The sequence below is a fragment of the Mus caroli genome, unplaced genomic scaffold, assembly GCF_978045245.1.
Source record: "Mus caroli unplaced genomic scaffold, Mus_caroli_1 scaffold_9, whole genome shotgun sequence".
Taxonomy (NCBI): Eukaryota; Metazoa; Chordata; class Mammalia; order Rodentia; family Muridae; genus Mus; species Mus caroli.
Window position 1 is genome coordinate 37,795,794 of NW_028227264.1, and position 15,565 is coordinate 37,811,358.

The following is a 15,565-nucleotide window of genomic DNA, read 5'->3' on the forward strand; positions in this document are numbered from 1 at the left end:
GGGCTCTGTTGCTCTTCTGCCCCAGATAGGATTTTCCTCCTGTGTTTTCCAGAAGTTCCCCCCAGTAGAAGGCAGTAGTTTAAATCTTGAAAGCTGTATTTGTGTATTAATTTTCATAATAAAAATCCTTGCACGTTCTTTACCTTTGCCTTCATCGCAGTGCAGAACTGTGAGAGGAAAGGAGGAAAGGAGCTGTCCCTGGGCAGGCGCAGCCGGCCCCCAGGGAGCCTCACTTGACCCTTCACCACAGCAGGGGGAAGCACATTCTTGCCTCTGTGGAAGAAAATCTGTGCTGCTTCGGGGTTCCCTCCGCCTCTGCCCCGCCCCCCACACCCCCACCCACCCCATCCACCCCACCCCCGTGCTGCTTGCCTGCTGAGGCCACAGCTCCCTTACCTCTATCTCCTGGACTTTCTTGCTTTTTGTTTGGTTGGTTGGTTTTGTTTTTTCTTTTTTAAAGACTGGGTTTCACTATAGCCCTGGTGGCCTCCAACTCAGAAATCCCCCTACCTCTGCCTCCTACTGCTGAGATTGAAGGTGTGCTTCACCACACCCGGCTACTGTGATGACTCTAAACAAAGATTACACTTTGTCTTTATGTCCCATAATCCTGTTCTTCTGCTGTTCTTGGCCATTCAGTTATTGGGTGTATGTGCGTTCATGTGCGCTTATGTAAATATGTAGCTCTATGCCCAGTGTTTAGTGTGTGCCGCTTGCCCTCCTTGGTTAACAAGTGTGTCCTGCTAAACAATGCATGTGTACATGACCCCTCCTTTTTTCCAAGGTAAGGTCTCACTTGTAGCCCTAGGGAGCCCAGTATCCACGTTGTAGCCCAAGGTGGCCTTTCAGAGTTTCAGCAATCCTCCAGTGTCAGCATCCCAAATGCCACTGCACCCAGCTTTTTATCACCATTGAAAAATACCTGTGCTGTTTCTGCCACACCAAAGAGACCTGTAGCCTTTTAAGAATAACAATACGAAATGCCTATGTACTGATTCTGGCCACTGATGAGCAGTTAAAAAATTAACAATGGCTGAGCCAGTGATTTGGGCATTAGCTCTCACTCTGTGTGGATTCTAATGAAATACTGAGAGAAATGGAGCAGAAAACCTTCTTGCGCTTCAGTGATATACACAAAACGCCTGTATGTTATAAGGATTTTTTTTCAAATGCTGAAATATATTTCATTACAGGCAAACATCAGCAGGATCCCCAGGGTTTGGATCATTTGAAAATAGTGTGCTGGAAAGGGCACCTTAATAACATCATAAAGCTGAAGGAGGGAGCCGATATGAAGCACCCTAGACGGGTTTTAATCTCAGGGAAAAAAAATCCATCTTGAGTTAGATTTGTTTTTATATTGGCTTTTCCTCTTTCCTCTTCTCTCTTGCACATAGAATGCCTTTGAAATACCGACACATAAATAATTTCCTGCCTAAACATCTCAGAAACAGATTTAAAAAAAAAAAAAGGAATAAAAAGTAAGTTAAGAATTCCCAGAAAAGAGACAGCCACAGTTTGTGCTTAGAATCCAAGAGGCTTCCAGGGATGTAGGGGGCTTTGGCCCCCTCAGTTCAGGGTCTCTCCGGCCCCCATCTTTCCCTGCCTGCTTACTCTCTGTTGGCATTTAGTCAGTCTCCCCATACCTTTGCTAGATTCTCAAAGGAATATTCTTTTCAAAAAGAAGGGGTGGGGGAGGACCAAGTTCCCAGGAACCTGAACGGTAGCTACTGTTTCCCTGGCTTTTCATGTCACTGAGTTTCTGTGAATGTTGTTAATTTCCATTATTTCTTTAAATCCAGACTCCTAAATTATACATAGAAAGCTGTTTAAAAGGTCATGTTTTTGTTTTTGTTTGCTTTTAGTGGAAAATTGCAAAAAAGCAATGTGAGCACACAGGAGCAGTAGAGTCAGAAGGACAGAACAGTCATTGCAGAGAATGTGACATCCTCTCCTGCTGCCAGGTGTCCTCCTGAGACCTGCTAGCTCTAACAGACCAGAGGTCTGTGGGAGGCTCCTATGACAAAGTCACATTTTTAAACAGACATTTACCAGGGAGAGTCCCTCAGTCCCTAGATACCAGAAGGGACAGGGACAGTTTTTATTTTTATATGTACTTTTTGAAAGTAGCAAGGGCATTTTGAATTTGAGGCAGTGAATACGAGTTCATTAGACTAAAGTACACAGAAGCCAAAGCGGGACATGCCTGTGATCAGCGAGCATGCCCGATGGTACAGCAGTGTCCATATCTGACACATCCTCATCTGCCTCCAGCAAATGTTTGCTCATGTGCGTCGAATCTCCTGTGGCCTGTGCGTGTTGTCGTTACATATTCTGCTCTTCTCTCCCTCACCGCTGCCCTGCTCCTCCAGAGAGAGCCGCAGGTCTCTGCTGCCGCCTAGTAGTTCCCTGTCACAAAGGGATGCCAAGGCTTACCGATCTGTCTGTCAAAACCAAAGATGTCTGGGAAATCCCTCGAGAATCCCTGCAGTTGATCAAGAGACTGGGAAATGGGCAGTTTGGGGAAGTATGGATGGGTATGCTGAGATTCAATTACTCTCTTATTAGCTTCCTCGTTTGGAAAATCCCAAACATCAAGATGGAAGGTGGAAATAAAGATATTTTATAATCAGGACAAACAGACAGTTTGAATTATTCAACTTTTATTTGGAAAAATTTGGAATCTCTCAAAGAGAGATAGAAACAGGCAAGAACTACAGCTGTCTCCAGTTGTGCTACAGTGTTCCAACCTGGCTCAATGTTGCCGTCAGGGAAGTCACCTTCCATCTTTCCTAGTGCATGCATGATTATGGATTATAAGGACTGTTTTCTTTATTAATTCCCTTTCCTGTAGAGAAAGCTGATGGTTTGTGTTTTAACTTAACTGTGGTTTCATCAAGTTGTACCCCACAAACTTCTGGATTGGCTAAAGATGCTTGGGAAGTTGCACGTGACTCGTTGTTTCTGGAGAAGAAGCTGGGGCAGGGGTGTTTCGCTGAAGTGTGGCTTGGTAAGGCAGAGGGCACATTCTGTTTTGGCTGCATCTCAAAGCCAATGAAAAGGACAGTTTTGAACAGAAATGTGTATGTGGCCATTGGGACAAAGACCCTTAACCTTTGTGACTAGATGGGCTCAAGCCACCCAGGTTTGCAGAAGTCAGTGGCACCTCGCTGTGTTCACCTGTCCTATTTCATGTGACTCATTAAACACCTGCGGGACAGGAACCCAGTGATGGTGGCGCTTTCTCTTCCTGTGAAATGGGATGGTAAGATGCCATAGAGTAAGGTCCTGGGCTTTCTTCACACCAAGCCTGGGTCTAAACCCTTGCTGGGTGATTAAGTATAAATGCAGGGCCTGTTTAACTCTCTGGCTCCAGTCCTCATCTGTAAAATTGGAATAGTACCTGCTTCACTGGATTATTTAAGGATTATATCAGACATGGTTAAAATCTCCTGTAGATCTTGGATCCATGCACACATATCTTCATTGTGTACACATTCTTCAGTAACAGCAACTGCACTGGATCCTTAAGATGGCTTTCATAACCCTCTGGGTCAGTTACAACTTTACTTACAGACAGACTATAAACTTAGACCCCCTTCCCAAAATGTATGTCCATAAAATGACAACAAAGTGTATCGGGGTCTCCCTTCCTTAGCGTCTACAAGGATACAACATGTACAGATGGTCTTAAGGTGTTAATCTTAAGCCATTACACAAGCACCAGGGTGTTTCCTACAGGACACCCGAGCTGGGATAGGTGCCTAGGCAGTTACTCGAGCTGTGAGGAACGGAGATGGCACTGTGCTTAAGTTACAAAATGTTATCAGTCGGATCCCGTAGGCCACCTAAATGATGTCAGAGCTCCCGTTGCACCGAGAGGCAGACACTCTCTGAGATAAAAGAACTCTTTACACCTGCCACTGGTTCTTTTTCACATGTTTTTCCCCTGTAGGATGCATGTTATAATTTTATGTTTTAACAGAATAATAAATGCTTCAGATATAGACCCCTTAGAGTGGAAAGTCATAGATGACACCTAGGTAAATCTTAGTGTGAACCTGGAATCTCTTTCAAATTGTAAGCAATAGAATCTCAAATTAGATTTTTATTTTCCTTTTATAAAATTATCCTTCAAAGCCATTGGTTAGAAATAGAACAAGCCAGAATTCTGGCTTTTTATTTGAGAACAGAAAGCCAAGCTAGTTCATTCCTGTTTTACTGATGAACTGACAGTGGCCATGAGCCAGGTCTGGCCTTTGGGTCAGCTTGATTTTTAAAAAAGTACTTAAACATGTCACATGTAGGTACTTTTCTTTCCTGGCTGCTCTTTGATTTCCCAGCCCACCTGACAGAAGGCATTGTTCCTGTGGCTAACTCATGGGAAGCTGGAGGGACTGACCTTACCTGGGAAAGTACGGGCAAGGAGATGGTGTGCTCCTGGCCTGTGCTTAAGGGCGCACTTAGCTTGTCTTCTGAAGGACTCCGTCAAGTGTCTCATCCAGTAGACAGTTGAAAGCCTACTCCAAGCATCCTTGGTATGTGGCCAGATTTTTATAGCCTCTAAGATGGAATTTAATCTAATTTCTCCCAGGCTTTTCCTTTATCTAAGGGACAGCTCTTGGATACTCAGGCCAGTTCTAAATCCTAGATTGTCATGACTTAAATAAGAGCCCAGAGCTTTCTGGTGTAAATTCACAATTATATGCATAAGCCATAAAGAGTGATGCATATCAAATGGGAAAAGTTAGTGAATTATTAAACAGCTATAAGTAAACTTGCTTTTCCTTAAATACTTGACAGAGTCCTTGCCATGGTCTTTGCTCGTAAGAACTACTTTAAGGTTTCAAAATTTAAAGTCTGATTTTATGCACAAAGTTGCTGGTCAAAATTATTTTTTCCATGAAAAGAGTACCTTTGGATTGACTTACTGTTGTGGGGTATCTGCAGGTACCTGGAATGGAAACACAAAAGTAGCCATAAAGACCCTTAAGCCGGGCACCATGTCTCCGGAGTCCTTCCTGGAGGAGGCGCAGATCATGAAGAAGCTGAAGCATGACAAGCTGGTGCAGCTCTACGCGGTAGTGTCTGAGGAGCCCATCTACATCGTCACGGAGTACATGAGCAAAGGTCAGCCTGCACCTCTCCCCCTCCCCTCCTCTCCCTCCTCCCCTCCCAGGGCTGCCGGGGACCAGAATCCTCAGGGATTCCACTCTGCTCACTCAGGATAACACTTAGAAAAGGGGAACGTGGAGTTTGCCCCTGGATTCCTGAGAAGTGCAGTGCCTTTTGCATGTCCCACATCAGGAACGTTCCTCTGCACAGTTGAAACGTCCATTTTCTATCCAAGCTAATGCAGAGGGCTGTGAGAGCTGCTGCCATTTTGAATGGGTGGCTTCTGTTCAGTTTCCCTTTTTAGCGCTAAGTAATCAATAGCAGATGGTTGCTGAGTTAAGTTCCCTCCCCATCTCAACATCCATCCCCCCAGCTTTCCCCTTAAACATCAGGTGAAGAAGTGACACGCAGTCATAGCCTCCCTCCCCTCTCAGCGCATGCATGTGTTGACGCACACGTGAGCATGTGTACATCATTATAATCAAACCGGCATTGTTGGGGAATGAAGCCAGAGATCATTTTGTTTTGGAAAAATAAATGAGCCAAACAAGAAACAGCCTTAAAAGGCTGTGCATTGTACATCAGAAGACACCAGGGCAATTTTTCTTCTCTGTGTACTTTCTTTTAAAATATAATTGGAATTTTTTCCTGGCAGATTATATGCCCTTTGGATCCAGGGTTATTTTGTAAATAACTTTGTGATTAAAGCATTTAAATAAAAAAAATAAAATTAAAAAAAAAACCCACTGACGGCCATCCAGCCCCTGCAAATGATTATCTCCGCCTCGGTGTCAGATCCGTGTCTCCTCACTCAGCCTCACACGAGTGGCTCTGAAGCTCTGGCTGTCCAAGGCAGAGGCGTGACTGGTGGGGGGGATCTAATTAGGAAGCTCCTGCCCCACCCATATTCCTCGGATGCTTAAAATCTGAAAATAAGTCAGCAGTTCTGAAAGTCCCTTGTACCTGAGGCACCTAGAGAGCTTCTAAAACCACGGGCATCTGTGTCTGACTCTGGGATTCCTGGTGTAGTGGATAGAGCCTGAGGACACGCCCTTCCAGCAAATACTGTCACTACTGTTGCTACTTGTCGGAGCCTCAGCCTGCTCACCTGAGCTGGCTGTCCACATCAGTCCCCTGTACGTCGTCGGTGACTGGGACATGGGGTATGGTTTGGTTCCTCCTGGTGACAACATAAAAGGAGATGTTCATTTCTTCTGGTTTTACTAACTCCTTTCTCACTGCTTATTTTCAGAAGCTACAACTCGCTTCTTAAAACATAAACTTGGTTTCTGTTTTTTGGTCAAAGCTTTCTTTTTCCATTGATGCGATTGTCCTGTCCATCTCCCTTTTACTTCCACTAAAGAAATCAAATACAGCCACTATTGGGAATCGTTGCCTCTCTGAGTAAACTAAAATTGTTTTTGTTTCATTCATAGGAAGTTTGCTTGACTTCTTAAAAGATGGTGAAGGAAGAGCTCTGAAGTTGCCAAACCTTGTGGACATGGCGGCACAGGTGGGCCTGGGGTCTTGATTCAGGCTGTGGCTGTACCAGCACGGACACTCAAGGTGTTGTGGTGTAACAGCTGTGCCCCCTTCCCTGGGTTTCCACAGGTTGCTGCAGGAATGGCTTACATCGAGCGCATGAATTACATCCACAGAGATCTGCGATCAGCAAACATTCTAGTGGGGAACGGACTAATTTGCAAGATTGCTGACTTTGGATTGGCTCGGTTGATTGAAGACAATGAATACACAGCAAGACAAGGTGGGCACTTCCAGGGCAATGGCTCCTGATTGATCTTTGCCTGCACAGCCTTCTCCTTACCTTCATTTCCTCACTCTTCCCTTTGTTTGTCTGATCTGGCGAGAGCTGCACAGTTCTCAGGTGGAGACTAGTGGATCTAGTTGGTGTGTGCAGTGCTGGTCTAGTGAGTGGGCATCTGTTCCCATGGCTTGCCTGGCTTTGGGGAAGTATCTAGGCCCACGGTGTTCCACTTTTGGAGAAAGAAGGCTATGAGAAGCCAAGTTATAGCTCATTCTCCATTAGCCACCTCTGAGCAGAAATCAGGTGACACTCCAAGTCAGGCAAGTTCCTTTACAAAGGAACAGGCGTGGTGTTAGAAAAGGGCCTGGAGGACTGCAGTGCTGGAGAAGCCTTCTCTCTTCTCCTGCCTCACCCACCCCCTGCAAAGGGTCATAGACATTAGTTTTATGTAAACCATGTACCAGACCAGAAGCCAACCCCCTTGGGGAGGGGGGGTTGTTTTTCAAGCACCAGATGTCAGGAAAGAATTCCCAAGGTGTTTTCTGCCTTCCTGGCTGGCTGCTTGTGTGGCAGTGTCCAGGCATAGCACTGAGGAACTAGCAACAGTGGAGGCCTCTGTGTGGGTTTTAAAGCTGGAACTCAGGCAGGGAGTAGGTTTCCTTGGTGAAACTAACCGAAGCCTGGCCACCCCAGCCAAGCTGAGCAGTAGCTGGGATGTATTACAGGATGGTGCATTCTGCAGTTTTATGTTGAATAGTAGTTGTTTCGCTCATTTTTGGCAATTCCTTCTGCCTTTCACTTGCCTCAGAATGGAAGTGCAATGAATGATGTGAGAAAATGTTAAACTGGGGCCCTGCCTAGGCTACTGACACTATCCAAGTGCTCAGTTGCATGTCGGACAAACCACTCAGCTATTTGAATTCCCCACCCCCCATCCCCCACCCCCGGCACACGCCATCTCTTGCCCTTGTGGGATCCTGGGGGGAACGGGGCGGGGGGTGGGGGCGCTGCACACAGACACACACCCAAAGTCAGGGGTCACAAAAGCAGGCTGTATCTCTAAGCAGAAAGGAATGCAGACATGACTTGGTGACAGGGAATGCCAAGAGGGTCTGAGTGAATATGATCAGAGGCCTTGCCCTGAGGGAGAGCCTGTGAGGGTTGATAACCAGCATGTTCCATTTAGGAAATGGCTTCAGTGAAACCCAGGAGTTTCCGTCTGTGTGTGGGAAAGTCTCTGTGGCAGAGGGAGCAGTGCAAGACTGTTCACTTTTAACTAGACTTTGAACTCTGTAGAGTCTATGGTTAACACCCTTGACCCATCTGTGAATGAGAGGTGTCAGGCCAGGAGCTAACAGATGCTACCAGAGTACTGTTGGAATGGACTGGGTACATAAGTCATGCATCATTCATAAGGGTGCCTGAGACTGTGGCCTCAGGCGGCTGGCACCTCTCATGTCAGGTTCTGCACTGGAACCCATCCAGGGCCCTCTCAGCCTGGCTATGCAGCCTTCCTTCCCACTTCCCACCATGACTGCCTTTCTGACCTGCCTCCCCCCCCCCCCATGACATCCAGACCACAGTCTGAACCCCTTCCCAAGGACAAGCCTCAGTCCTTTGTGTCCAGCATGTCCTTGACAGAAGAGTCCACCTTTCCCTCTTAGAATATTATTTCTTCTTTCTTATCTTTGTCAACTTCTTCAGATGCATACCAAACACTGAAAAGGGTAAGCAATAAGGGTTACAGAAGCTAGAGTATGATAGGAGAGACGGGCAGTCTGTGCTGTCCTGAAGCTGAGAACCAGGAAAGGCCGAGGCACATCAGGACCTGGAAGGGGCAGGAAATAGACCCATGGTTAACAGATTTGTTCATACAAATCACGAAGCTCACAAGTGGAAGGTCCGGATTTGAAAACAGTACAGCCCACCTGACCAGGCGTGCTCTTGAGCTGTGCCCACTGTCTCCCCCCAAGACAGTGAATCAGGGAATAGAATGGAAAACCAGAGAGAATTAGTCCTAAGTCCCACTTCCCCTTTATTTTATGGGAAAAGCCTTAAGGGACAACCTCTCAGATTCACACGTGTCAGGGGACCAGAGAGACTTTCCTTTTCCAGCCTTGGCTAGCCCAGCTAGCTGTTCCTACAGTTCCTTCACTGGGCCTGCCCTGCCCTGGCCCGTCCATGAGATGGAAAGGTACGGCATGTGTTTGCCAATGTATTCTGCAGATGGCATGTGTGCTGCATGCCGGCGTTCCTGCCGGGGATTAATAAGCTCCTCTAGACAGCTGGTCCATGTGCCTAATAATATTTGCAAGTCGGGTTTTATGTCACCCGCAGGCCACAGCCGTGCCGCGTGTTGATTATGGGAGTGCAGGCAGTGTTCTGAAGCATGTGCCAAATGTAGCTATTTTAGGACCATGAATGACAATTGTTTGCAAAACAGTTGTGAGTTTCCCATCTCAAGGTGCTCTGAAATGTCTGTCACCACGGACGGACACACACACAAGATGTGACAGCACAGGACACAAGGACACTGCAGTGTGGAGCTCTGTTACAGGTCTTTCATGTGTCTTTGTCTCCTACAAGCCCCACACTCACCCCCTGCCTGCCTGGCTTGTGAGGAGAAGCCCAGTGTCAAAGAGGAATTCAAGACCAGGCCTAGTGCCTATGAAGGTTACCCTCCACTTGACAGCATTCTAGAATCAACTAGAATCATTTGGGGTTCCTTGTAATGACCTGGACATTTCAAAATAAGAACTAGTTCTTGTTTAGTCATAAGCTCTGCACTAAATTCTGTCCATCTGGAGTCATTTAAATAATCCATAGCAAGTGTTTGAATAGCTTGTTTATCAAAGGAACTTGGCTAAAAGTTGTTAAGATGATACCCAGGCCAAAGCAGAGGCCCCGTGTGGTCTCAGCTCCTCTGTAGACTGAGGAGGGAAGATCTCATCAGCCCAGGAGTTCGAGACTGGCATGCACAAAACTGTAAGATTCCACATCGAAGGAAGAAAGGAGGGAGGAGGAAAACGCAGAGGAAGCCTAAGGGCGCATAAGGACAGTTGGCTTGCATGAGAAAGAACACAAGAACATTAAACTCATGCAGCAAAGCCCAGCAAGACCCACTGACTGACTTGGGCCCTGGGCAAGATTACTTATTTTTTAAATGCAAATGCATCTTCCCTGTTTGTGCATGTTTGCAGCTACTGGAAAGCACTTGTATGTCTAACCTAGCCCCAACCAGTAGGAACTGGACAGTGTCTCTTGCTGTTCTTTTTTTACTATACAGTGGACCAGGCTGCTAGAGAATAAACAAATGGGTAGGTTGCAGTTGTACTGGAAAGAGCCAATTACCATTCAGGGAAAAAAGCTAAAGGCCCTTTCCAGGAGGCAGGTGTAGGCTATGGTTAGAGTGGCACCGTCAGCAGCAGTGAAGGGAGAACGTCGGGGACATCTTAACCTCAGAGAGAGAGAATGGGTATATACGAGTTGGGTTTTGTTGTATTTAAGGTGTCTGTGCTGGTGCATCTAAGCCCAGAGAAGCTGCTGCAGCATCTCAGCTGATCCACTGCCACAGCAGGGTCCTCTGACCCTCATCCTTCCCACTCTATGTCACCTACGCCTTCCCTAGAACTCTACTGACAGCCACCTCTCTATCCCCAGTCCCATGATCCTTCCAGAAGTTACCGTAGCCCCCAGCTGGGCCCAGGGCTTCGAGGTGAGGCTGTGCTCTTGAACCACACCTTCTCCTCAGCATCAGTTCTTTGCTCCTCTGTCACAGCCCTTGGGCCATCTGTTCCTTCTCACGGAAAATGAAAATCGGTGGGAGAGCTCTCCACAGACTTGGTCTTTTTCCTCATTTCTCAAGCAGCTGAGAGCTGGCTAATGCTGATTTGAACCTGGCACACTCAGCTCAGCTAGACCTGGCCATGTTTAGCAATGACTTGCTCTTGTGGACACTTGATTTCTCTTCTCTTCTCTTCTCTTCTCTTCTCTTCTCTTCTCTTCTCTTCTCTTTTTTTTCTATTTTCTTTTTTAAAATTTACATTCATCCAGTAAAGTAGACAAATCTGGTATGCAACTGGGTATGTGTTTACATTTGTACGTAGTTTTGAAAGCACCTCACAGAGAAAGACAGACCTATAAAGACCATTTCCTTCCACTCTAGTCCACAATCGGCCCCAGAGAGGGCTGTTTTCTGTTGCTTCAGATTCCCTATGCCTGTAAGGAAGTTCATGAGTATGACTTCAAAGATCCTTTCCTTAGTAACCCACCACTCTTAGGAATAGCCTCGCCTAGCCGGGACATACTCTTTGATCTGCTTCTTGCTTCCTGTAACAGGCCTTGGCTTCTCACAGCAGACTGATATTTCACTGAGCAGAGGTACCATGTGCCCCACCACTGTACGGAGGAACAGTAGGGCAAACTCCACCTGGGCTGGTATAGATGAAGCTGCCGGGCGGGAGACACACCCCTATCTCCCGGGTACTTGCCCTGTCAAAAGGGCTGGTACTGGCTTGTCAGCAGCAGGTACTGTCCCAAGAACACCGATTTAAAAGGCAACTGCAGCTAGGTGACTTGCCTGGGTTGGAATTCAGAACCCCCAGATTTAAACCACTTCTGTAACTGACACACAGGGTGGCCTCAAGCAAATCAGCTACCTCTTTGGAGCCTCATGTTTATCCTCTGTAAAATAGATAGTAACAGGGCCTGCCTCACGTGGATACTATATGATTGAGTAAGCAATCTATAAAAATTTGAGGGTGGTAAAATATGAAGAATTATTTTAAAACTTCAATTTTTTGTGATTGACATGTTTTCCATAGAGAGGGGTTTTATTGTATTAAAAATAATTTAAAGAGAAAAAATTGTTAGTAATCAATAGAGGAAAGGTACTTATAAAGCCATAATACACAGCCAGATAGGTGGATAATTGATTGATTGAGACTGATTGATAGATGATAGATAGGTGCGTGGATGTGTGTGGAGTGTGTGCATATGAATGTGCATGTGTGCAAGAGCACACACATATCATCATTATTTATAGCCCAGACCAGTCTTATTTTTCTGGTTCTATCTACTTGTCCCACAGACCCTCTGTTCTGAACTCAACGAAGGGAGAGTCAACTAACCCTGCCCTTCCATTGTCTTGGGCAGACCTTCATTCTTTCCTCCTATTAAGAACCATTCATGGCTGGGTATGGTGGTACACACCTTAATCTCAGCACTAGGAAGTCAACGGCAGGCAGATCTATTGACTTTGAGGCCAGCCTGGTCTTCCTAGTGAGTTCCAGGGCAACCAGGGCTACATAGAGAGACTGCCCACCCCCACCCCCACCCCCACCCCCAAAAAAGAAAAGAATGATCCACAGCCCCAAGCTGCATGCACATGGTTTCTAATTTATATTTATTATATATCACTATTGTGTCGGACATCACATATGGATATGAGTTCTCACCTGGATCCTGGTAGCAATTCTCCTGGAGATCAGTAACACAGGTCTTGCTGTTCCTCTGTGAGAATGGGGACCTAAAGACTGAATGCAGCCCTCGTGAGCACAGAACATTTATTGGCACTGTCTGTGTACAGCAGTGGACATAGCTCTTGTCACCGCCCTTCTCCTCGCTCTCTGCAGACACACTTTTCTGCTCTCTATGCAGAATGCACAGGCTTCCCAGAAACGGAGTGCTAGAATTCTGTAATCCTGCAAGAACCCCTAGAGCGGGTTGATGGTTGTGTCGGTGTTTGCTGCACACTGTGAGCTGGTCTCTGGGGAAGTTCAGGAGCTCGCTTCCCAGCTAGATAGGCCTGTGCTCAGATGCTAGCCTAGCTCTGCCTTCCCTTGGATTGCAGCCCCTCTGGGCCTCAGCATAGTCATCTGGGAACCCCCTCTCTGGTGGCTGTGGGTTAGAAAGGGCAGAAGCTGTTTGGTGTCCTTTGCTTCTATTCTCCCTCACAGGACTTTCTCCTCCCAGACCTCCTTCCTCCTTTCTCTGTATTTCTCATTCTGTTCAAAAAGATGGCCAGGCCTGGGCTGACTCTGAGCATGGCCGGAGAAGTTGTCGCATTATCTTAGTATGAATCCTGGCATCTCTGCAGATCTGCTCGGGCACCTGGGGATAAGTTACTTTGAACCTGCCTTCTTCTGCAAACAAAATTGTCACACGGTCTGAGAACAGACAGGAAGCACTCACCACAGAGGACTTAGTGCATTTGGCAGTGGCATTAACAAAAGCAGTGTTAAGTTGACCCTGTAGATGTATCCAGCCTTCCTCCGCATACACGCCCACAGATAGTACCCACGAGCCATGCTGTAGAGGGCCTTCCCACTGCCTCCTGCCAGGCCTTGTCCCCATTTGAATCATGAAGAGCAGGAACATGGAGTTTCTCTGTGGGTTTGGTGGGTTGGCTGATTTGTTCCAAGGCAGCAACCAAACGAGCATATAGGAAACACATGTCAAAACGATGTAATCTTTGAGTCTGTGGACTATTTGGACAAAAGGAGAACACTCAGAACTTTGGATAACTTTGTTACTGGTTTATGTATTAAGTAGAACAAGAAAAATGTGTCTGCTCAAATACTCCCAGTATTGAGCATTTAAATTGAATAGATTATTGTCTGGAGTAAAATTCACTTATAAATTAGACTACAAAGAATTCATAATTGTTACAGTTTCCATGTTCATTCGTTCACGTTAAAAATTGTTACTGCATAAATTAACACGTTCTTTCTTGGAGAACATATTTTAGAAAGATTTGTTACTTTAATAACTCTTTGTGTATTAGAAATCCCAGATGCCGGTGCTAATTAAATGTAATCAGATTTTGGATTCAAAAAGCACAGTAGCCATTTAGCACAAACGAGCAGGCAGCTAGGTTGACAAACACAGTCAGGAAGGACTGGGTCCCTGATTCTTTTAGCTTTCCAGTTTCACAATGCAGAACTGTGAATGCAGTTCCTGTCCTTCCTTTGTTCTGATGACTGGGGATTATTAGACTCAGTCCGCCCGCCGTTCCAGCTCAAGGACTCCTGCAGAATTATTAATCAGCTGCTTCAGAGGCCCTGTAATCCAGTGGCAGATCAAGGCTGCTCTCACCATGAGGTGCCCTCCCTCTGCTCCTCTCAGCGTATGAATTTCTTGTTCTCTGTCAACAACAGCATCACCATTCCCACACTGTGTGCTGTGACCTGAACAGCAAATGTCAGCAGAGAAGGGGGTGTGGGGAGGGGGTGGAATCCTGTTAATTGTTGAATTTAATTTAATTCTTTCCTTGCTAAAGAAGTGAACCCATCTTTTAAGAAAAGCAAACCTCTTCCCGTCGATGTTCCCCAGGCAGAGCTGTAAAAGGCTGTAGTGACCAGGCCACACCACCCCGCAGGCCTACACCAGGCCCACACAGGGAGTTTATCATCCCCAGAGCTGCCAGAAGCCATGTGCTGAGCCCCACGTGCCGAACTGAGCCAAGCTGCCTCCCTGAACTGTCCAGGGCCAGAGTTTGGTGCCCCTCTGTCCCTGGGCAGAAGTCGGCTTCATTTGTATTCCGCTGCCTCTGTCTCTAGGCTTCCTACCACTGGTGTCTCTGGGAGGGACCGCTTTGTTCATCTGCTGTAGCTTCCGCCTAGATTAGTAGTCAGGGGAGCAGGGCAGATGCTGGGAAATGGAGATGAACTGTTGCGAGCACCATCCCCTCCTAGCAAGACTGTGCTGACAGCCAGATGAAATAAACGAAGGGGGCTTTTAAATCACTCATTTCTCCCTAGCCCCTTTTAAGATTAAAAATGCTTACAGGATGGCAGGAAACTGATTTCTACCACTTCCATCCTTGGACAGCTCTGTGAGTTGGCCTAGGGAATGCTGACAGGGCCTGGTGCCAGCACAGGTCTCTGAGCCGGCTCTGAGCACCTTCCTCTGTCTGCCCAGCCCACCGGTAGTCCTGCTTTGTGCTCACAGGGGCATCGTCCTCTCCTCTGTGCTGTTTTGGGCAGAGCTGCCTGGCAGTTGTTTATGAATGGTCAGGAGCAAGCCCTCACTTTGTGCAGCCCACGTTTCTTGGTAATCATCACTAAGGAAGCAGATGGTCACCCTCTGTGATTGTAAAGTGTGTAAATAGGAACGGCAGACTGCCATCAAACATCAGAAATGTCTTCTGGCTTCCTTGTTGTACTCTGCTGACTGGCAGAAGGAGCCTGCATTTGCATCAACTGGGTAGTAAGGGACAGGCAGAGCACATGCACACTGCCTGCAGCTACGAACCTTTTTCCTAACCAAAGGAAGGTACCTGGGCCCAACACACTGCTCTCCACAGGGTCCCAGAAACATAGGCACTTTGCCAGATTGGAAAGCAGGAGACAGTTTAAACGCAACCTGTGGTCATGCTTGTCTTCTGTACGTCCCCTCTTCTTGGGACGTTTTTTCTAGACTCAGAGCTAAGCCCCAGTATGATGAGCCTGTCCCACTCAGTATCCCCACTGTCCATACTGCCTAGCACAGTGTGGCCTGGCGTCACCCAGGTCCCTCTGGGGGGTGGCTCACTCTGTCTGTGTTCTGCTACATTCTTAACCGAGTAATGGGCCTGCCAAGAACCCTCTCTATCCATGCTCACTGTTCAGCCCCCGGGGAGCTTGCTCACGCTTTCAGCTTGAACGTTTCTACCATGGATTTATCCCAAACAGACCTTGGATCTGC

The 15,565-nt window shown here is 46.9% G+C and overlaps 1 protein-coding gene across 2 annotated transcripts in view; it reads left to right on the forward strand.

Moving 5' to 3' along the window:
• Fyn (FYN proto-oncogene, Src family tyrosine kinase) overlaps positions 1-15,565 on the forward strand; it is a 192,210-nt gene that overhangs the window by 154,044 nt on the left and 22,601 nt on the right. The window contains exons 9-12 of one of the 2 annotated variants that reach the window (XM_021173874.3): positions 2,373-2,537; positions 4,951-5,130; positions 6,552-6,628; positions 6,727-6,880. In XM_021173874.3, coding sequence (XP_021029533.1) covers positions 2,373-2,537; positions 4,951-5,130; positions 6,552-6,628; positions 6,727-6,880 — 576 coding nt within the window. Of the gene's footprint in view, positions 1-2,372; positions 2,538-2,854; positions 3,011-4,950; positions 5,131-6,551; positions 6,629-6,726; positions 6,881-15,565 lie in introns of both variants that reach the window. The other variant, XM_021173875.3, reaches the window with a different exon arrangement.